This window comes from Onychomys torridus, chromosome 8 (genome assembly GCF_903995425.1).
Source record: "Onychomys torridus chromosome 8, mOncTor1.1, whole genome shotgun sequence".
Classification (NCBI taxonomy): Eukaryota; Metazoa; Chordata; class Mammalia; order Rodentia; family Cricetidae; genus Onychomys; species Onychomys torridus.
Window position 1 is genome coordinate 16,900,016 of NC_050450.1, and position 22,015 is coordinate 16,922,030.

Here is a 22,015-nt window from a genome sequence, read left to right on the forward strand (position 1 = left end):
AAAAAGCCTAAAACTTTATTTTGACAGGAAAAAAAGAAAAAAAAAAAGCTTAGTGTAGTGGTTCATAGATCTAAACCTCAGCACGTCAGCAACAGAAGGAATGCTCAAAGTTTGAGACCAAGCTGATTCACAAAGCGAGTTCCAGGCCAGCCTGGGCTAAAGTATAAGACCCTATCCCAAAACACAAACATCACTCTAGCCCGAGACTAAGGATCATGATGTCAGAAGGACATGGAGAAAGCTCGGTAGCCCAGGTTGGTGAAGACATCCACTCGACAGCTGTTGCCTGAAGCAGTCAGAACCTAAAAGCCAAGAAGACATGGCTGATCCTCCCTTTCCATAGGCCCCTGTGATCCCACATCTGTTCCAAGACCCACCTTGCACTCGGGGGCTGCTGGCTGCTGGTTGAGGCTTAGGCTGAGCAGCCCTGGGGAGGAACCAGGCACCTGGGCCTTAAGCTCCCCACTCAGCTGCCAGTGGTTGACACAACAGCCCTGGCCAGCAGATAGGATCTGTGGGACACAAAGAGGAGATTCAGGGGTCAGGAATAGACAGGGGCACTGGACAAGGTGACAGGATCAATATGGACTCACCAGGTCCTGGTAGAAGGTGACATGCTTCTGTGGTGCCCGAATAGGAAAGACAGTGGTGGGCGTGGAAGACCTAAGGTGCCAGAGGGTGAGCGCTGGGCCCCCTCCACAGACCTAGGCAGAAAGGCAGCGAGATGGCTGGGCGGTGGTGGCGCATGCCTGTAATCCCAGCACTCGGGAGGCAGAAGCAGGTGGATCTCTGTGAGTTCGAGGCCAACCTGGTCTACAAAGCAAGTTCCAGGACAGGCTCCAAAGCTACAGAGAAACCCTGTCTCAAAAAACAAAAAAAGCCCAAAGAACAAAAACAAAACAAAACAAACAAACAAACAAAAAAGGCAGCAGGCCCCAGTCACTGTGAGCCATGGACTTAGTGATCTCTCCAGCCCACACTCTGCCCAGCTCACCATCCAGTCTGAGTCGGTAGCCAGACATCCAATCCAGCGCCCATTGTGGGGCCTTGAGCACTCCTGGGAAGGAGAGAAGAGGTGAGGAGACCAGAGGATGGACCACTGAGGGACAGACAAGAATGTGGGCCTCTCCTCACCTCATGCTTATAGACTTCAATGGTCTGAACCTCTTTGGCTATACGGAGATCTGTGGGGAACGAGACACCAGGACTCTGGATGAGCCACAAAGCCCACTCTTACCTTCTCACCTGTTTTTCGTCTTTTTGTTTTTTGAGACAGGGTTACTCTGGCTGTCTTAGAACTCGCTCTGTAGACCAGGCTGGCCTCGAACTCACAGAGATCAGCCTGCCTCTGCCTCCCGTGTGCTGGGATTAAGGACATGAGCCACCAGACCCAGTGTACTTTCTTACTGTCTAACTGGACTTGTCCTTACCCCAAAGCCGTACAGCACTTGTCCTTACCCCAAAGCCGTACAGCGCCATCCTCACCACCGGACAGCACCTCAGGGCTGCGGTCCCTGAGTGCCAGGCAATGGACATAGTCTGTGTGGCCCCGGAGGGCCCTCTGCAGGGCAAAAAGAAGGCTCAGGGGGAGATCCAGGAAGCATACTACCTTTGGCCCAGACTTGCCCTGGCTCCAGATCCTACTCACTGTGAAGGTCCCAGTTTCCAGGTCCATAGTATGCAGCTGACAATCTCCCCCAGCTAGAATGAGTGAATTCTCCTATGGGAGAACAGGAGAGAGCTGAAAGTTGGTGTAATCAGGGCAGAGAAAGAGTAAAGGTGGAATGTTTGGCCTAGAATGGTCACAAAGAGCTCAGACCTTGGGGACAAGCAGCAAGGCATTGATTTCAGGTACTTCCAGGCTGGTCCTAGGTGGAAGAAAAGTGTCAGATTCACAGAGATAGTGTCCATGACCTCACATGCCCTCCACCAACATAGTCCTTGCTCACCTGTATGGAGGCTGACGACGCCACAGTTCCTTACAGCCCTCAAAAGAAACATAGGAGGAAACACTGAATGATCCCAAACCTCTCCAAGTGGGGAAGCCCAGCCTGTTTATAGGTTCTGGACTCCTTACCTTCTTGAGGATTTCTGCCCAAAGCCAGCCCTTCACTTCCCCATCCCCAGCACTGAGTAGATGTCGATCTGTAGAGACCATGCTGTAGACAGGCCCATCATGGGCTAAAGAGACAGAAAATGTTAATGAGCCCACTGTGTTCCCATCTCTACCCTGAGGTCTCCTGAACCATACCCAACAGCTATACCCACCATGGAAGGTCACCATGGGTTTTTTGCTTTCTTCTTTGGCCTCTGAACTCAAGGCAGCAGATAAACTGAAAGAAAGGTGTGGGGGGATGGGACCAAGAGTCAGAGACAAGGAGCATTAATCCCAGAAGGCTCGTGTGTGGTGGGAATCAGAATAGAGGGTACCTGAAGATGGCGATCTGCCCGTAATTGTTGCCAGCTGCCAGAAACTTCCCGCAGGGTGAGACACTCTGGGAAAAGATGGTCATGTGGAGTCGCTGCAGGGCCTGAAATACCTCAGCCTGTGGGAAGAAGGTGGATGAGGAGTCTGGGGCCTCCTCCTATAGACTCCTGTTTGTCTCCCCTGCCCAGACTCCAGCCTTTCTCAGCCATAACCGCCGTTCTCTCCCCATACAAGAGTGGCTCCAAGGCTGGAGAGATGGCTCAGAGGTTAAGAGCACTGACTGCTTTTCTAGAGGTCCTGAGTTCAATTCCCACCAACCACATGGTGGCTCACAACCATCTCTAGTGGGATCTGATGCCCTCTTCTGGCAGCAAGGGCACATGCAGGCAGAGCACTGTGTACATGACAAATAAACAAATCTTAAAAGAGAGGAGCCGCTCTAGGAAGGGAGTGAAAAGGAGAACTGAGGAACATTACCTAAAACCCAGCAGGCACCAGGCCTCTCCTGCCAGCTTACCAGACAGAAGGCACTGGCAGGAGACCTGTCACGATCAGGTAAACGAATGAATAGTAAGTAAGAGCTTTGTAGCCAGATGTGGAAGTGCACAACTATAATCCCAGCACTAGACAAGAGGAAGCAGGAGGATCAGTGGTAATTCAAGGGTAGCCTGGGCTACATGAGATAGTCTCAAATCCACACACACACATCACACACATCTGAGGATGTAATTGAATTGATAGAGCACTCGGTCAGCATGCACCAAGCCTTAAACTCAATCCCCAGCACTGCACACTGCATAAAGCAAGCACACTGTGGCCTGTGACCCTGGCACTCAGGAGGTGGAGGCAGGAGGACATCCTCCACTCCATGACAAACTCCAGGCCAGCCTGAAATATGTCGACTGTGTCTCAAAAAACTAAGTGAGTAAAAATAATAAATCAATCTTTAAAACACGTGCATGCCTCTGTGTGTGTGTGTATGTGTGTGTGTGTGTGTGTGTGTGTGTGTGTGTGTGTGTGTGTGTGTACATGGAGAGATGGCTTAGCATGTAACTCTTGTAGAGGACTCTCACAGCACCCACATGGTAGATCACAACCATCTGTTACTCCAGTTCCAGGAGATCTGATGTCACCTCCCCTGCCTCAGAAAGGTTCTCACAGGAAGCCCTCTTGTCCCCAGAACTCACTATGCAGAGCAGGCTGGCCTCATAGAGAATCTGCCTACTTCTGCCTTGCAAGTGCTGGGAATAAAGGCTTTAAGTCATTAGCCTTGTTTCTTGTTTGTTGTATTTTTGTTCTGTTTTGGTTTTTTCTTAAAATTTGTATGTATGCGCTGTGTATGTGAGTGCCCTTGAAGACTAAAAGGGGGTGTTGGATCTCCTGGAACTGGATTCCAGGCATCTGTGAACCCATTCCTATGTGGGTGCTGGGCACTGAACTTAATACCTCTGGAAGAGTAGCAAGTGCTTTTAACCACCGGGCCATCTCTCCAGTCCCCTGCAATGCCTCTTCTGGCCTCTGAGGGTACCATAAACACACACAGCAAACATAAAACATTTATAGACATAAAACAATGAATAAATCTCACAGGAAAATTAGTGGGCCTAGTGTAGTGGCAAGCCTTTAATCCCAACACTTGAGAGGAAGAAGCAGGCCAGCCGGATGTACTTCATGAAAACTGGTTTCTAAACGATGAAGTGGCTCTTGTGACTAGGGTAACTACTCAATTGGTAGATCATGCTCTTATTTATTTATTTATTCATTCATTCATTCATTTATTTATTGGGGGGGGAGGCACAGGGTTTCTCTGTGTAGCTCCTGGCTGTCCTGAAACTCACTCTGTAGACCAGGCTGGCCTGGAACTTAGAGATCCACCTGCCTGCTCCCTCCCCCACCCAGTGCTGGGATTAAAGGCATATGCTCCCCCCACCATCTGGCTCATGCTTTTTTTTTTTTTTTTTTATAATTATGTGTATATGTGTATGAGGGGAGTCTGTGCAAATGAGCACAGATGTTCACAGAAGCCAGAGGATTCAGGTCCCTTGGCGCTGGAGGTACAGACAATTACAAGCTTTGGAACTTGAGTGCTTGGAACCAACTCGGGTCCTCTTCTCTCTCTCCAACTGCTAAAGCCTATTCTTACCCAAAGTCCTGTGTTTGAGTATCAGCACTGTATATATTGGGCATTATGGCACACCTAATAGCCCATAACACTCAGAGGGAGGTAAAGGCTCGAGGAACATAAATTCAAGGTCATTCTCCATTATATAACAAAGTTCAAAGAAAGCTGGAGATATATGAGACTGTCTCACAAACAATAAGCTAGGGTGTAACTATACGATAGAGCATGTTCTTACAACGCCCAAGGCCCTGAGTTTAAAAACAAAGGCTCATGTACAATTATGATTAACTTTTTTTAAAGTCAGGGTCTCAGGATGTAGCTCTGGATGAGCTGGAGCTCACTATGCAGCAGACTAGTTTCTAACTCACAGAGATATGTCTGCATCTGTCGCCACAGTACTGGGATTAAAGGCGTGTGGCACCACGTCCAACGCTGCTAAATTTTTTAAGTGACCTTATTATACTTCACAGTAAAATGTACTGACAACTAATCCCTCTGATTGTCACAATTAGATTCCAAAGATCACGGGTCATGATTTTGGGGGTCAGAGTCCGAGTCCCACAAACCAACTACGCACACTGGGTATCCTGAGTATTCTTTGGCCACCCGGGCAGGGCAAGACTACAAACCCCAGAAGGCACTGAGCGCACACTCGACTCACCTGACCCAGAGGCATCGGGGATGGTGTGGCGTGCTCCATCTTCAGAACTACAAGTCCCAGAGGGCTCTACGCGCGACACAACCTCTCGCTTCCCTACGTGTCTGATTCTCGTTGCGCTCCAGGACCTGGCACTGCCTAACGTCCAACAACTAAGGCGGCAGGCCGGTACTGTCTCGAATAACCGAAACCTAGGAGAGCTCCGCGAAGCACGCTTATGCTAAGTAGCGTCTGAGACGGTCCAGCTACGCCAATCCCCTCCCCCACCCCGCCGACCTGTCCCGCCTTCTAACCTCGCGCTGCTCGCCTTCCGCGCCTGCGTGGAACGTCTCCAGTGCGCACGCCGTGGCCCCGCCCCTCGCGTTGTACCACGCCCTCAAAGGCTCCGCCTCTGCCGCCGGGATCCCACCCCTCTATCTGCAGGACCCCGAACCGTAATGATCCTACAACAGCCCCTGGAACGAGGCCCCCCGATTCGGGACCCACGGGCCACCACTGGGGTGACTCGCGGCCTGGACGCCAGGTGCGTAAGCGGTCCCTGGGTGGGCCGGACTAACGGAGGGTAAGAGCTCTGGCTGGCGACCCAGGGCCGGTCACTAGGGTGATCCTAGGAAGTGAGGCGAGGTGGTGCAGGAAACCGTGGTGCTTGAGCTTGTGTTGTAGCTGGGAAGCCACGGTCAGGATTTCCGAGGTAGCCTGGTGGATGATGGCCTGGGAGAGGAAGGTGGCTTAGGCCACACAGACACGACCGATTCTGGAATCCCTGACTTACTCTGCAGGCTCAGGTGGGCAGATCTTCGGGAAGGGGAAAGGTGGGCTACACCTGGCTCTATTTCCCAGCTCCCCTCTCCTAAGAGCTGTGCCCATGAGCACGGAGACCCCTGGCGAAAGAGCCTTAAGTTGGGGGCAGATGGGTCTCCTTAGATGTCACCTTTGCCTCCTCATCAGTTTGCTTCCACCCTCAACATCCCTGCCTCTGTTCCTCTGGTCTTTCCCCCAGGGAACCCTTGCACAAGCAGTTTCTGTCTGAAGAGAACATGGCCACCCACTTCTCCCGACTCAGCCTACATAATGACCACCCCTACTGCAGTCCTCCTGTGACTTTTCCCCGAGCCCTGCCACCACTCAGGTAGGCACCTCCCCTTGCACGGCCTTCTGGAGGATCTCGGTCCTCAGAGCCCCTCCTCATGCTCTGCCTCATCATGCTATTTTTAGCTTCTAGCCAACTTCTGTGCTGTTTTCCATCTTTGGCTCCGGGGACCTGGACCTGGTGGGAGGTGGCTTTGCCAGGCCAGCCTCTGCCCCATACCTTCACTGTCTTTTTTCCTTCTTTCAGGAGCCCTTGCCCAGAGCTGCTTCTCTGGCGCTATCCTGGGAGCCTGATCCCTGAGGCACTCAGGCTGCTGAGGCTGGGGGATACCCCCAGTCCCTTCTACCCTGCATCCCCAGCTGGGGATGTCATGGAGCTCTAAGTGCTGATGGTCAGTGTCCCTCCCCACCGTGTTCCTGACAACAAAGACCAGCAACCCCGAGAGGGATGAGGTCCTTCCCCTGTAACAGGATAGATGATACTGAGCTCAATGAAACCTGAATGGGAGGGGCAGCAGCTTGGGAAGGGAAAGTATCACCCCATTAGTGAATAAAGATTTCTGCGCAGTTGAAGGTTTCTCAACAGCCTGTGGGAAGGGTGGAGTGCTGGATGCTGGGGTTTTCTCCTCAAAATCTTCCCTGGAAAACGGTGAGGGCAAGCCAGGTCCTGGCAGGCCTGGCTCCAGGCATTGAGAATGTGTGAGTCAGAGCCTCACCCCCCCGCCCCCGCAGCGGCCGACTGACTCCCTCCCTCCCTCCAGTTCTGGGGAGTCAGGCTAGGGATCAGGCCATACTCCAAACCATTTAAAGTTAGAGATTCTTTTATTAATAAATTCTCCCTCCCCTCCAAACTTTATCCCCAAATAAATATTTCCCTTCCCCATTAGGGGATGGGTTGTGTGTGTGTTTGATTTAGGGCCGGCCCTCCCAGAGGGCCAGCCCCCTTAGTGTTAAGAACAGGTCCCTAAATCTGACCAACTCCCAGGACTGAAACTCAAGTGCAGTTGAATTTCAGCCCATCTGAGAGAGTGGGACCTAGTGTGTCTGTTTCCCAAGTCAGCCAGGTCTCCAGAATTTGGGGGGAGCAAGAGACCCCCTTGTGCAAATGCTGCAGTTCCTTAGTATGTGTTGCTTTGTGACCCAGCCTGAGGCTGTCTGCCCTGGAACCAGAGACAGGGCAATCTAGACACCTTAGAAGGCTCCCCTGAACCCTAAGCCCGGTCTTTGGAGGTGAATCACCACCTCACCCCACCCCCTTGTGGTTGGAGGAGTCTGGCTCGGGTTGTGTCTGGAGGGCCAGGCTGGCTCCAGAATGAATGAATGGACGATGAGTGGGCACCAGCGCGGCTGCCCCTCACTGGATCAGTGCCACACCTGGGCAGCCCTCTCCACCAGTCTCCTCTATGGGGGCTGGAAGATAAGAAGTGGGGGTGTGATTAGGGGACATTCAGGGAAGTGGTGGGGGAGGTGGGAGGAGTGAGGGTGGGGAGGTCACTTACTAGTGAACTTTTCTCTCCGTCGGCACCGTCTCCAGACCAGGAAACCAGAAAGCAGCGCCAAAACCAAGGCCAGACTAAGAGCGCCTCCCAGAATGGGCCAGAGCAGCCTGAAGGGGGCAGGAGGTGCGGCTGCGCCTAGTGGCCAGGACTCAAATCAGATCTCGCCCTTGGGAAGCCAGTCCGTCCCAAGGGGGTCTCAAACTTTGCCCCACAGAGTGATCCCAGCCGGATAGAAGCCCCCTCCCCAGTCGGTCCTCCTTGATTTCCTAGATTCTAAGTTCCCGACCCTCCTCTCCGCCCCAGCAACCCACTACCCACTTCCCAGGATCCGCTCGCCACCGGCCCCGCCCCCACTCACATCCCAAGCAGAAGTCGCTGTGTGGTCGCGCTGGACATGAAGCGCAGTCCATGCACTTGTCGAGATCCGCGCTCCAGGAGCTTCCGCTAGAGCACGGGGCGGTGCCTGGGGAGGGGGCTGCAAGTCAGAAGCTGGCGGCTGGGCGCGGCTATTCTGGGGGCTGAGGTCAGGGTCAGTCGGCTCAAATAACGTGAGTCACCATCGCCCCCCCACCCCCGCATTCCTCACAGGTGACCGCACCGCCTGACCGAGACACGGCAGTGCGGGAGGGGGTCGGGTAGCGCGCGACTGGGGGGGGGGTGATGTCGTCCCCCCCCGCCAGTGTGACTCACTCCTGGGCACTGGGCCCGACCCCAGTCCCTCCTCCCGCATAACTGGGCATTGAAGTCACCGGATGGAAGGGGCACCCCCACATGGTATAGAGGGCAAAGACCCCAGTGCCCCTTCGCGATTCTTAGCTATCGGACTGGTCAGACCCCATTACAGACCAGGGTGAGGGCCTGCCCCTTACCAAAACAAACCTCTTTCCCTCAAAGTTTACTTTCTCTCTACTCTGGCTCGAACTTTCAAGACGAAAGACCCCACACCTTATTAGACAGGTAGCGAAGCAGCGACTCAGATTGTGGATAAAACTTGGAGTGGATTGAGACCTTCCCCACTTGGAATACGCTGCCTAAAGTCCACGGATCACAGATCCGCACGACTACCCGGTTCCACTCATCTCCAGGCACCCAGATTCTGTTCCTGAGCCCCCAAATACGAGGCTCACCGTCCCCTGAGCCAAGCATACCTGGTGCCTGTTCCCCGGCCGCGGCGCGCATCAGCACCAACCCGAGTCCCAACACGAGGATCTGCGGCAGAGGCCGCGGCCAACCGGGAGCCATGACTGCCGGTCCCGCGGCTACAGCAGTCTGTTCCCACTCCCCGCGGGCCAAGACTCAGGGCTGGGGCTCCGCCCCCGCCCCCGCCTTCCGGGGCGGAGCCCTTGCCTCTGCCCGCCCCAACATCCACTCGGCTTTGCGGTGCCGAGAGCAAGCAGTCCACTAATAAAGTCATTCATTCAACACAATCCTCCAAGTGTCGAGAACGCCGGAGGACGTCTACCCTGCTCCTCCCTCTGCAAGCCTTAGTCCCAAGGGTGTGGAGCGGGGGAAATCAGCTATAAGACGTTAATTGCAAAAAAAAAAAAAAAAAGAAAGAAAGAAAGAAATTTTAAGTCCAAATAAATTATGTTTGTCTATTATTTTGCAATTCTGGGGTGGAAACCAGAGGATTGAATACACCAGGCAAGCACTGAGCGATACCCATACAGCCTTTATGTTCGCTTGCTTTGTTTGGTTTTGGTTTTTTGAGACAGGATCTCATACTGTATCCCAGGCTAGCCTCAAACTCAAAATAATTCTCCTGTCTCAGCCTCCCAAGTGCTAGAATTGCAGGCAGGCGCCACCACACCTAGATTTTCTTTGGTTTGTTTGTTTTGTTTTGCTTTGTTAGAATCTTGCCTTATAGCCCAGACTGGTCTCTATTTCCGGATTCTCCTGTATCAGTAAACAGTACTACAAGTATATGCATGCTATATATTTTTTTTAAGATTTATTTTATTTTTGTGTATGTGTATGTGCCATATGTGTATGAGTGTCCCTGGCGTCCAGAAGAGGGCAACGGATCTCCTAGAGATGGAATTACAGGTAGTTATAAGCTGGGTGTAAAAAACCCGTTCACCTGGAAGAGCAGAAAGGCTCCTAACCGGTGAGCCATCTTTCCAGACCCACTTGCTGCTTTCTTAAGGGCCTCGGGGTATACAAAAACAGGGAGATGGCTCAGCGGGTAAGGATGCCTGCTGCCAAGCCTAGCGATCTGAGTTCGATCCCCAGGGCCGATAGCGTGGAAGACAAGAACCAACTTTCGCTGTCTGTCCTCTGACCACAGTTAGGCAGTCCCTACCCCCGCCAAAAAAGTAATGTGCCCTTTAATTTGTACCTTAGACTTACATAGTAACATGCAGACTCGTCTCCATTCGCCAAGTAAGAAACTGTGGCTGTGGAAGTTGAGTGAATTCTCAAGTCACAGCTCGGGTCGCTGAACTCAGCAAGTAGCAGGTGTTGCCGCTGGAGTCGCCAGCCACTAAGGGACCTAGCTGAGAAAAGCACTCTGGCTGTTGTCAGGGAGGGGGTCTCTGCCCCTCCCAGAGGGAGGTGGTCCAGTGACGTCATTGCGACTTTAAGACCCCTTGCCTCCGCCCTCGTCCCTACTTTCGACTTGGGAATCTTTGCTGTCCCTTTTGCAGGTGAGCCTGGGGCAAGTGTGAGTTGCGGGCGTGGAGATATGCGGGCTGGGGATGTGGCAGGGTGCGTGCGGGCGTGTGCAGAGAGCTGGAGCTTCGATCCTGGTGGCAGCCACTTGGGTCATCGAGGCCCTAGGCAGGAAGTGGTTACATCGAGCCCCTCTAGGCGATCGAGTACCCGCGGCCCCGAAAAGTTAAACGCCCCTCCCCCTCCCCCGGGACAAAGACACCGAAACCTGGAACGCCCCTCCTCCACCTGCTTGGTTTCTCTGGGGCGGGACTCCCCTCCCCCTCACCTGCAGGCGCGGACCCGGCTTCGGGCCGCCATTAAGCCCCTCCTGGTCGCGCACTCCTAGGCTTGATAACCAACCAGCCCCGGGTGGCCGAGCCGGACAGGACGCCCTCGGACAAAGCTGAGTGAGCACTTGGTAAGTGGAGAGGGACAGACGTGAGGAGGAGCGAATGTCTCTCCAGATGTTGACTCCAGCGTGAGACTGCCAGTGAGAGAGGCCTATGCCATTCTTAGGTGCAAGGTGCACTCTTAGAACCAGGGTAAGGGGGAGCCACAGCATGGCGGCGAGCACAACTGATTCCCTTAGTGCCACCAATGTGAAGTGACGTGAAGGACACAGGTGCAGCCTGCCACCGAAGGCACTGGGGTCTTGAACTTTTAGCTCCTTACGAAGCTGTGTCGAGAGAGGAAAAGTAGCACGGCCTTTGGTCTGAAATTCGAAAGAATGCTCCCATTCTTTCCCATTCTTTCCCTTTTTTTTTTTTTTTTAAAGAACTGAGGACCGAACCCAGGGCCTTTCGCTTGCTAGGCAAGCACTCTACCATTGAGCTAAATCCCCAAACCAGTGCTTCCACTCTTAAGGGTATGCACCTTGACCCTTAGAGGTGGAGGCTAGACCGAATCGTCTGGTAGCCTAGAAAAACCTGCTTTTGGGTGAAAGGGTTTGTTTTTCCTCATCTCTCAGCAAGGGTGGGCTGGGCCCAGCCTGGAAGGGCCTCCAGCAACTCCCAGCGATGGGGAAGAGATAACTGGAGCGTGGGGGAGGGCTAGGCCTAGGATTTCAAGGAATTAGATCCATCAGGAATGGAGCTGGGGGTTTCCATTTGAGCTTTGGGTGGTGGGAGGAAGCCTTAGATCTCACCTGAGTGCTGAAGTGATAAGGTTGGACCTGAAACTTGTGGCTAGAGCCGGAACCTTCCAAAACTATGCCCCTGGCCTGACATTTCAGCCCTTTGTGTCACTTGGTTTACCTGATAAAATGCACCTGAGGATGTAGCTCAGTTTGTAGAGTGCTTGCCTGGCATGCAGAAGCCCTGAGGTCAGTCACAATGCTGCATTATCTGGATGAGGTGTTACAGGTGGTAAATGCCTGTTACCCCAGCACTCAGGGAGGTGGGAGCAAGAAGGTCAGAAGTTCAAGATCAGCCTCAACTACAATGGGAGTCATGGCAATTCAAGCCTGGGCTACATAAGACCCTGTCTTAAATAAAATAAATGTACGAGAAAGCAGCTGTCACTGGACTGGCCTTCTGCTTTGTCTTATTTCCTATAACCTGCATGAAAAAAACAAAACAAAATCAGGATTCTGTGCTTTACCTGTCACCGACTAGGGAAGAATTAAATCTTTATTTTACTTTTGATTGGCCCAGGGAATGTATCTAACCCACACTGCAGAACATTGTAGCCAACCGTTAAGGTACTTGGTGCTGGTATCACAGCTGGCAAGATATAGGACATCCGGGCCTGCCACGCTTTAACTAACATTCCTCTGTTTCAATCTTTCCACGCTACACAGCCCCCTCAACCTCACCATGGCCTCCGCCGGTCTGCAAATCTTGGGGATCGTCCTGACCCTGCTTGGCTGGGTCAATGCCCTGGTATCCTGTGCCCTGCCCATGTGGAAGGTGACCGCCTTCATCGGCAACAGCATCGTTGTGGCCCAGGTGGTGTGGGAGGGGCTGTGGATGTCCTGTGTGGTCCAGAGCACCGGCCAGATGCAGTGCAAGGTGTACGACTCACTGCTGGCGCTGCCCCAGGACCTGCAGGCTGCCCGAGCCCTCTGTGTCATCACCCTCCTCGTTGTCCTGCTTGGCCTGCTGGTCTACCTAGCTGGAGCCAAGTGTACTACCTGTGTGGAAGACAAGAATTCCAAGTCTCGACTGGTGCTCATCTCTGGGGTCATCTTTGTCATCTCCGGCGTCCTGACCCTCATTCCTGTCTGCTGGACAGCCCACTCTATCATTCAAGACTTTTATAATCCCTTGGTAGCTGATGCTCAAAAGCGGGAGCTGGGGGCCTCCCTCTATCTGGGCTGGGCAGCCTCAGGCCTTCTGCTGCTGGGTGGAGGGCTGCTGTGCTGCGCCTGCTCCCCTGGAGGGCCCCGGGGACCTGGCCATTACATGGCCCGCTATTCTACATCTGCCCCACATTCTGTCTCTCGTGGACCCTCTGAATACCCCACCAAGAATTATGTCTAATGCTCATTGGGGAGTGAGGCTCTACTGACCAGGCCATGGGGCCTTGAGCTGAGCCATCAAGAAATGATGCCTAGTAGTCTTGGGGTTGTATAGTTTGTGTCTGTTTTGCAGTACTGGATATTGAGCCTGGGGCCCCACATGTTTGGTAAGCCAGCCCTCTACAATGAGCTGTATGTTACGGGCCCAGAAGGTTGGTTTCATCTGGTTCTGAGACAGGCTGTCATTATGGAGCTCTGACTGACCTCCAGCTCTAGTTTAATTACCTCAACCTGAGTCCAGACTCGGCCTCGCTCTGAAGCTGGCATTTCTCACTTTTAGATTATGCATCGGGAGGGGTGACACTTTGACACTTAGAGTTTGTGTCTTTATTCACTCTGGGCATCTTCTGCAGAACCTGTTCTGAGACTGCTTATGGACCCGGCCTTTGTGATCCCCAAGATGGCCTGTCCTAAGAGTTCCCAGTCATGGAAGGTCAGGTGATAAGTTACCAAAGAATTTTCTACTCCAAGTCTTCCAACCTTTGGCCCCACAGCCCATTACCAAAGTTACCATGTACTCTCCCCCAAATCAGGTCCCAGCTCACCCCCTTTTCTCTAACCTTGCACATTTCCCTACCCACACAATGTTTTACTAAATAAAACATGATTTTTATAGTGTGCTTTTGATGTCATTTGGTGTCTGGTACGAACCTATCTAGAGGGAGGTGGCAGTTCCATAATCAATTCCAAGCCTTTCTGGCTCAGTCTATGCAAGCATGCTTGCTGGCTGGAACCTGGAGCACCCCCACCCCCAAAACTTTTCACAGATCAGAGGAAGCCCAGTTACAATGTGCTTTTATTCCCAGCTCAGGGTGGAGAACGGGTAGGACACTGAGCTGCTTGGATTTAGGTGGTGGCTGAGCTAGACGTGACCATCTGAAGGCTGTTGGTCACTGCACATCTTATTTTGAAGGCAAGGAGGCTGAGGCCCAGGTTCCTGGGGTAAGGCACAGCTCCACACCGAGAGAGGAGAGTAAATCCGTTCAGGAGAGGAAAACAGCAATACCCTGGGAGGCAGGGATGGGCCAGGGTCCCAACAGCTTTGGCGCTTTCTCAAGATTGCAACCACAGCAAAGGGTTGGCTCAAGACATACCAGTCTTGACCCAATAGAAGTGAGCTTCCCTGGATCATGAGGTTGATTAGAGATGCAAGGGTGCAGCCTAGTGCCTGGGCATAAGGCTGCAGGTTTGAGCTTCTGGAGGAAGGAAGCCTCAGCCTCACACATAGTCTCTCTTATCCAGTCCTGAAGCACCTGAACGGGAAGGGATGGAGTAGCCCAGCCTGGGTCCACGGGGCCGCTCAAAATGAGATGGGGGGCATGTACAACAGAGGAGCCCTCCACCGAGCATGAGCAGCGCAGCCGCTGCCCAGCCCAGGTAGAGGGAGGCTCCCAGCTCTCTCTTGAGGGCTTCAGCCACCAGTGGGTTATAGAAATCCTGGATGATGGCATGGGCTGTCCAGCAGACAGGGATGAGCACCAGGATGCCCGAGAGGAGGAGGAGGACCCCTGCGGTGAGCACAATTCGGGCCTTGGCACCTTCATCCTCCACACATGTGGTGCACTGGGCACCGGTGATCGCCACCAGCAGGCCCAGCAGAGCAAGCAGGAGGGCGACAACGCAGAGGGCTCGGGCAGCCTGCAGGTCCTGGGGCAGCGCCAGCAGTGAGTCGTACACCTTGCACTGCATCTGGCCGGTGCTCTGGACCACACAGGACATCCACAGCCCCTCCCACACCACCTGGGCCACAACGATGCTGTTGCCGATGAAGGCGGTCACCTTCCACAGGGGCAGCGCACAGGACACCAGGGTCCCTAGCCAGCCTAGCACTGCCAGGGTCATGCCAAGGAGTTCAAGGCCAGTAGAAGCCATCTGCTCCTCAGGTCTTCTCAGCTCTCAGCCTGAATCACGCACTCAACAGGGTTCGGAGTTCGAGTTCGGGATGGGTCTCAATTGCACAGGAGGTGGATCTGTTGCTCTCAGGCCAGGCCAGCCCTCACATCTGTGGGCCACAGCATCTGATACTCACTGAATACAAAGAAGTCCTTAGGTCCTGCTCAGCTGGATCGCTTGTGTCCTCTAGGAAGCCTGTGGCCCGTCACAAACCTCCAAACCTGCCATGGACTTGGAACAGACGTGTTCCTCTCTGCTGCTGCTCACTTCCTCTCTTGGTTGAAGTCCTTCTCTCAGCTTGTCTCAGAACAGGTGAGGTGCCACCTGGGGCGTCTGAGGGCGCTGGCTGCAGGCGGGTTTTTAAGGCCTAGGCAGGGGAGGAGCTCCACAAGGACCTGGAGGCTGCCATTGGGTAGCAAAACCAGAGCAATAGTGAAGAGGGGTGGGGTGGGGTGCCAAGACCCAGTGGAAACCCAGGAACAAAGGAATTCCAGGAAGACAGGACAAACTGAAAAGGGACCAGAGGAGTCAATTTCTTGGCTTGGGACAGAAAACTAGGCTGATGAGACTCAGGCTAACCTGCTCCCTCTTGTCACCTGTCTAGTCCCCTCTGTGACGGTGGAAAAATATGCCCCCACTACTCATTACCCTCCCCCTCCCCGCTCCCCACCTTTTCAGAACTCTCTGGAATCTGATCTGTCTCCAGTCTCAGCTCAACAACCCTGGCAGCTCCTAGGGGAGAGGCCCTGCCTACAGTTTCCCAGACAACAGATGCCTGGCGCCCAGCTCAGATGGCATTACTAAGGCAACGGCCTAGAAAACTACTACTACACACACACACACACACACACACACACACACACACACACACACACACGCTTCGACCTCAGCTCAGGTGTTCCCACTCCACCCCCACTGCCGAAACTAGGGGGCTGAGCTAAGCTGTGGAAGGTCCCTTGCGGCCTGGTGATAAAGAGCCTGTTGTGGAGAGGTGGATGGGCAGAAAGAGGCCTGGGACAAGAAGGGACAAGTGGGACCCTGACAGAGAGGACTCTTTCTGATAGTCACGTGAATAGCCAGCCAAGCCCAGACACCACGGAGGTGGGCAAGGGGGTGAGGTCCAGAGGATTAAAGTGTCCCTAAACCCTGACTTCCAGGTCACAAAAAAGACCCCTTAGAGTCTCCATTCACAAAGTGCTACCAGATTTCAGCTCAAATGTGGATCCTACCAGGGGTGTCAGGAAGGACTAGCTGTCTTAACCTCTTTGGACCAGAGACTCAGGTGAGAAAACCTAAAGAGCCAGCATTCCACTGGGAACACAATGCTGCCAATGGGTGCATATTTCAGGGAGGTCATGGAAGTCATGAATGATCCCTGGAGGGCCCTGAGGCTAGGAACTCCTGAGGCTTTTCTTTTCTTTTTTTTTCTTCTTTTTTTTTTTTCCATAGCTCTGGCTGGCCTGGAACTCACAGAGAACTGCCTCTGACACCTAAGTCCTATTGATGATGAAGATGTGTGTACCACCATGCTCAGCTTCTGAGGACTGTTATTTTAAAAAAAAAGGGGGGGGGGCTGGAGAGATGGCTCAGAGGTTAAGAGCACCGACTGCTCTTCCAGAGGTCCTGAGTTCAATTCCCAGCAACCACATGGTGGCTCACAACCACTTGTAATGAGATCTGGTGCCCTCTTCTGTGTACATAATAAATAAATAAAACTTATCAAAAAGAATTTAATAAAAAAAACTGAAAGGAAAAAAAGAAAAGAAGAGGCCAGGCCAGCATCCTGAGACCCGTGTTTGCCTCCGTGTCTGTCTGCACAACAACTCATGTCCTGGTGCTGCCAAAGCCAGGAAGGGAGCATTAGATTCCCTGCAACTAGCAATACAGGTGTTTGTGAGCCACCAGCTGGGCAATGGAATCAACCTGGGACTTCCAGAAAGCAGCCAGTGCTCTTAACCACTGAACAATCTCTCCAGCCCCATTGGTGGCTCACACCTTTAATCCCAGCACTTGGGAGGCAGAGGCAAGTGGATCTCTGTGAGTTTGAGGTCAGCCTGGTCTACAGAGCTAGCTCCAGGACACAGAGAAACTCAGTCTCAAAAACACCAAACAACAACAACAACAAAAACCCAAAACAAACAAAGAAAAGAAAAAAGAAGAAGGAGGCCTGGCCTGGTGTGGTATCTTTAATCCCAGACCCTGTCTCAAAGAGAGAGAGAGAGAGAGAGAGAGAGAGAGAGAGAGAGAGAGAGAAGAAAATACACATATACACTCAGGTACACCCACATAATTTTTTTTTTTTGGCGTGTGGGGGGGGCTTTTTTCGAGACAGGGTTTCTCTGTGTAGTTTTGGTGCCTGTCCTGGATCTCACTCTGTAGACCAGGCTGGCCTCGAACTCACAGAGATCTGCCTGGCTTTGCCTCCTGAGTGCTGGGATTAAAGGCCTGCAGTACCACCACCCGGCCCATATAAATCTTTTAAGAAAGAAAAAGGAGTATGTCAGCAAAGTATGTGATGTACATTGTGAAAATGTCATCGCAACACCTGTAATATTGGAGAGTAAATACTATACACTAATAAAAAGGGAGATACCAGAGGTGTGGCTCAGGGTAGGGACTTGCCCCGCATACACACCAGGCCCTGGGTTCCGGTCCTAGCCCTGAAAAAGGACAAAGAGGAGCAGAAGTGAGGGGCTTCTCAAGCTGTAGGTTAGGACAACCTCTTATCACAGAGTAAACCTTGATCTGGGCAGGGCTGGGAGACACACACACACACACACACACACACACACACACACACACACACACAGGGATTTAGGTGTTGCCCTACTATGTTTTTAGGCTTTTACAAAAAAAAAAAAATTTTTTTTTCCTTTTTTGGAGTTGAGGACCGAACCCAGGGCCTTGCACTTGCTAGGCAAGCACTCTACCACTGAGCTAAATCCCCAAGCCCTACAAAATGTTTTGTTTTGGTTTTTGTGTGTATGTGTAGTTTTTTGGTTTTGGTTTTGGTTTTAATTTCAAGACAGGGTTTCTCTGTGTAGCCCTAGCTGTCCTAGAACTTGCTCTGTAGACCAGGCTGTCCTCAAACTCACTGAGATGCACCTGCCTCTGCCTCTCAAGTGCTGGTATTAAAGGTGTGTGCCACCATGCCCGGCTCTTCTTTTCTCTTTTAAAAAGACAGAGTTTTACTGTGCAGCCCCTGTTCCCTGAGAATGCTTACTCTGGTATTAACGGCATGCATCACCACTACCCAGCTAAAGTTTTAAAGGTTTTTTTTTTTTTCCCCTTAATTTATTATGTATGTGTGAGTCACAGCGTGGTGTGTGTGTGTGTGTGTGTGTGTGTGTGTGTGTGTGTGTGTGTGCTCACATGCCCGTGAAAGATTACTTGCAGGGGTCAGTTCTTTCTATCATCGGGGACATGGAGATAAAACTCAGGTAGTGATGTTTGCCAGCTTAGACATCTCGATGCTCCATGTCTATGAAGGTGAGTATTGGAACCCAGGGGTGTGGCCCACTCATCTCTTCTAGGTATAGGTTTTAGCACTTTTAGAAAGAGAAGTTTGCTATCATAAGATTACAAAGAGAGCTGTAAAAAAAAGTTTTTTGTTTTTTGCTTTTTTTAAGATTTATTTATTTATTATGCATACAGCACGTATGACTGCAGGCCAGAAGAGGGCACCAGATCTCATTACAGATGATTGTGAGCCACCATGTGGTTGCTGGGGATTGAACTCAGGACCTCTGGAAGAATAATCAGTGCTCTTAACCTCTCCAGCCCTGTAAATAAATAAATAAATACATACATACATACATACATAAATAAATAAATAAATAAATAAATAAATGGAAGAAGAAGAAAAAAAGAAAACAAAAACAAAAACAGAAAGCAAAATTTTTTTTTTTTTTTTTTTTTTTTTTTTTTTTTTGAGACAGGGTTTCTCTGTGTAGCTTTGGATCCTGTCCTGGAACTCACTCTGTAGCCCAGGCTGGCCTCGAACTCACAGAGATCTGACTGCCTCTGCCTCCCGAGTGCTGGGATCACAGGCGTGTGCCACCACCGCCTGGCTCAAACTTTTTTTTAAGTTAATACATTATTTAAATTTTTTTTCCTTACTGGGCCATAATGACACCCACCTTTAATCTCAGCACTCGGTAGAGGTAGAGGCAGGGGCAGGTGAATCCCTGAGTTTGAAGCCAGCCGGGTCTACAGAGTGGAGTTCCAAGATAGTTAGGCTACACAGAGAAACCCTGTCTTAAAAGAACAACAACAACAACAAAAGGAAAAGGAAAATAAGTCTTAACTTGGGGGAGAAGTATGTGTGGACATGTGCATGTGAGTGCAGGTGCTTGCAGAAGACACAGGCATCCGATCCCGGAACCAGACTTACAGGTGGCTGTGTGCCAATCAATATGTGTACTGGGAACAGAACTGTTTCTCAGGAAAAGCGGTGTACACTCAGAACTCTTTCCAGCAGCCTTCAAGCTGAGAGTCTTGCTGAATGTTACTTATTTGTGTGTACTGTGTGTGTCTGTGGGCACCCAGCTGTCACTGCATGTGTGAGGTCAGAGGACAGTTCCCAGCAGTCTGGACTGCCTTCCTTCCTCTACTTGGGGCGGAATTAGATCGTCAGGCTTGTTGGCAAGCACATTTTTACACACCAAGCCATTTGATGGCCAATGCAGTTTCCAAGTCAGAACTAGGAGATTTTTCAGATCTGTGACCAGTTTCCAGCACTCTGCAGTGGGGTCAGATCTGTCCAGCTCATCTGCCTCCTGTGGCAAGTTATGAGGGAGTGGCCACAATGTAGGGCCGATAGAGCCCAGGCCACCTAGAGGCTCCTTCTGAAGCCTTCCAGGGGCCTCCAGGAATCTGGTCATGCAGGTTTGGTTAGGTGTTTGAGACTGCAGGGTCTAGGGGTCACCAACACCAGCCACCCTCTGCAGCCCCAAGCCTGGTGTGTCTTCCCCAGGAGCCTGTAAAAGTCCACTGGCTTTGGGTGTTGGAGGCCAGCTCACCATGGTTGACCCTGGATATTTTGAGTTTGAGGACTGATTTCTGCATCCAAGATTAAGAGAGTCAGTTAACCTATTGAAGGCTTTGCCAGCTAACTACCATTGCTACAGATAGCTTTAGCTGTGTGTGGTATAGTACACAAGGCAGTAGTAAGGGTTAGTAGTCTCAGCTGGGTGGTGGTGGCGCATGCCTGTGATCCCAGCACTCAGGAGGCAGAGGCAGGCAGATGTCTGTGAGTTCGAGGCCAGCCTGCTCTACAGAGTGAGTTCCCAGACAGCCAGCACTGTTACACAGAGAAATTCTTGTCTCGAAAACCAAAAAAAAAAAAAGAAAAAGAAAAAAAAAAAGAAAAAAAGCAGTAAGCATTCTCAGGGAGCAGAGGCCAAAGGTTCCCAATTCCGCTGTGGCCCCAAAGTGTGGGGTGCTCCCTATCCTCCAGCTAGAAGCATAGCAGGGAGCCCCCACACTGCCACGGACTCACCAACCACAGGAAGTGTGTGTTGCAGACGTGGACACACCACCAGTGAGCGACTGTGGGTGGATTGGTCCTCAGGCGGCTGAGGTAGCAATTCTTCCACTATCCCTTTCTAACACAAGCACCACCCAGATCTGGGGGAAAGCAAATGTGGGCAAGAACCCCCACACTGCAGAAGCCTCAAGGACTGGGCACTGCTCCTTGGGAGACTCTAGGCTAGGCTGCAAAAGCCTGCTTACAAGGAAGCCCTTGGCTTTCCTTGAGGCTACATGGGTGGGTGGCCCTACATTTCCATTAGGTTATCTCCTTGTCTACCTGACCTCAGTTGAGTCCTGAGAAATAAAGGGTAAAAGTTTGGACCTATGGACTGGAACGCAGTATCATTGATAAGGAGAGGTAGGACCCCTCTGAGAAGTTACCATCTCAGTGATACTTTAACAGGTCCTCTAGAATCCCCACCCCACCCCCCATCTCCAGGAAGGATAATGAGGAATTTTCCCCAGTGCTCCAACTGCTTGAGGAAATGGAGGTGTGCCCCACCCCCCAGCCCCATCTAAAGTAACTAAACAACATTCTTTGTCAGGACTGAGTACATCAGGGCTAAGTAGGCTCTGCAGGACAGTACAAACCAGGATTCAGTTTACATGAATATGGCTTAAGTGGGTTAACTTGCTCTTCCAAAAGGGGACCTCAATCCCACATTGCCTTCAGAGGAACCTGGCCTTATACATAGAGGAGCCAGTTCCCTAGCTCCTGAACCTTCACTGATTGCTAGGTAAAGACTGAAGACCCTGTAATTCTCAGCAGCTCACTAATCATTTACTACAAATAGGAAACAAGCCCAGAACACTAAAAAAGCTAGATTGTGCATACAAACATGCAACAGAAGGGCCTGAAGCAAAGCCCCTGACTTCTAAGTCTGCTGCCCTCTCCCAACAGGTCAGGTCGGCAGGCCTCTGAGTACCCACTGATCAGCCGGGGCGGTGGACTGGCTGTAAGTATGGCAGCTCCTTTCTCCTGCTGAGCCTCCCTTACACCCCCTGGGGAGTCCCTAAGACCTGTCCATTCTCTGGACAGAACCTCTCTCTCATATGCATACATGTGCATGTACTTGATTTTAGGGGGAAGCCACTTTCTCAGGGCTCGGATCCCTACTGTGGAAAGCTTTCACGATAGCTAGGCCCCCACCCCGCCATGAACTCTCAAAGGTATTCTGTCACCAGCACAAAGGCAGTTTCACTTGTACACCTGGTAGGTCACAACCACAGACTGGGTAACAATTAACTTTATTATCAGTTTTGATCAGCTTTCAACCCACAGCAGTAGTTAGGGCTCCCACAAGAGTTGTCTTTAAAAGATACACTCACTGTCCTTCCTGATACTTTCTGCTTCTGAGCAGGAGAGTGGAAGCATCAAGCCGAGGAACACAAGGGAGCAGAGACAGTCACTAGGGAAGACAGGCTACTTTCTTCCTCAACCAGTGTCAGTGCATCAGCTTCCACCCACGGGCTCTCAGATGTCACTCAGGCCGCGGTGGAGCAGACGTGGCCTAAACCAGACTTGCTAGCACGGCCCTGCAATCCAGCTATCTGGGTAGCAGAAGCAGTCAGACTCCAAGTTCAAAGGTAGCCTGGACTATGGAGAAGGCCTAGCCTGTATGAA

At 51.7% G+C, this 22,015-nt stretch overlaps 5 protein-coding genes across 6 annotated transcripts; 2 read left to right on the forward strand and 3 right to left on the reverse strand.

The window, feature by feature from the left end:
- Nucleotides 1-2: 2 nt before the first annotated feature.
- On the reverse strand, nucleotides 3-5,536 carry Thoc6 (THO complex 6). The gene is made up of 13 exons (XM_036197319.1): nucleotides 5,212-5,536; nucleotides 2,431-2,546; nucleotides 2,269-2,333; nucleotides 2,078-2,181; nucleotides 1,950-1,987; nucleotides 1,820-1,868; nucleotides 1,649-1,720; nucleotides 1,459-1,561; nucleotides 1,135-1,184; nucleotides 995-1,057; nucleotides 594-704; nucleotides 378-512; nucleotides 3-302 (listed from the first exon to the last, which is right to left on the reverse strand). Exons 1-13 carry the CDS (start codon nucleotides 5,248-5,250, stop codon nucleotides 222-224), a joined length of 1,026 nt encoding a protein of 341 aa, XP_036053212.1. The 5' UTR covers nucleotides 5,251-5,536; the 3' UTR covers nucleotides 3-221.
- Hcfc1r1 (host cell factor C1 regulator 1) lies at nucleotides 5,330-7,183 on the forward strand. Of its 2 annotated transcripts, none has more exons than XM_036197321.1 (3): nucleotides 5,330-5,731; nucleotides 6,209-6,337; nucleotides 6,545-7,183. In XM_036197321.1, exons 1-3 carry the CDS (start codon nucleotides 5,646-5,648, stop codon nucleotides 6,678-6,680), a joined length of 351 nt encoding a protein of 116 aa, XP_036053214.1. In that variant the 5' UTR covers nucleotides 5,330-5,645; the 3' UTR covers nucleotides 6,681-7,183. The 2 variants fall into 2 exon arrangements, with proteins under 2 accessions (XP_036053214.1, XP_036053215.1); XM_036197322.1 differs by lacking the exon at nucleotides 5,330-5,731 and adding an exon at nucleotides 5,758-5,993.
- Nucleotides 7,101-9,111, reverse strand: Tnfrsf12a (TNF receptor superfamily member 12A). Its single transcript, XM_036197320.1, has 4 exons — nucleotides 8,945-9,111; nucleotides 8,155-8,259; nucleotides 7,797-7,931; nucleotides 7,101-7,707 (listed from the first exon to the last, which is right to left on the reverse strand). Exons 1-4 carry the CDS (start codon nucleotides 9,036-9,038, stop codon nucleotides 7,652-7,654), a joined length of 390 nt encoding a protein of 129 aa, XP_036053213.1. The 5' UTR covers nucleotides 9,039-9,111; the 3' UTR covers nucleotides 7,101-7,651.
- A 3,151-nt stretch (nucleotides 9,112-12,262) lies between these two features.
- Cldn6 (claudin 6) lies at nucleotides 12,263-12,928 on the forward strand. The gene has a single exon (XM_036198276.1). It carries the CDS (start codon nucleotides 12,263-12,265, stop codon nucleotides 12,926-12,928), a length of 666 nt encoding a protein of 221 aa, XP_036054169.1.
- A 1,204-nt stretch (nucleotides 12,929-14,132) lies between these two features.
- On the reverse strand, nucleotides 14,133-15,438 carry Cldn9 (claudin 9). Its single transcript, XM_036197611.1, has one exon. The coding sequence runs from the start codon at nucleotides 14,836-14,838 to the stop codon at nucleotides 14,185-14,187; it is 654 nt and encodes a 217-aa protein (XP_036053504.1). The 5' UTR covers nucleotides 14,839-15,438; the 3' UTR covers nucleotides 14,133-14,184.
- Between the last annotated feature and the right edge of the window lie 6,577 nt (nucleotides 15,439-22,015).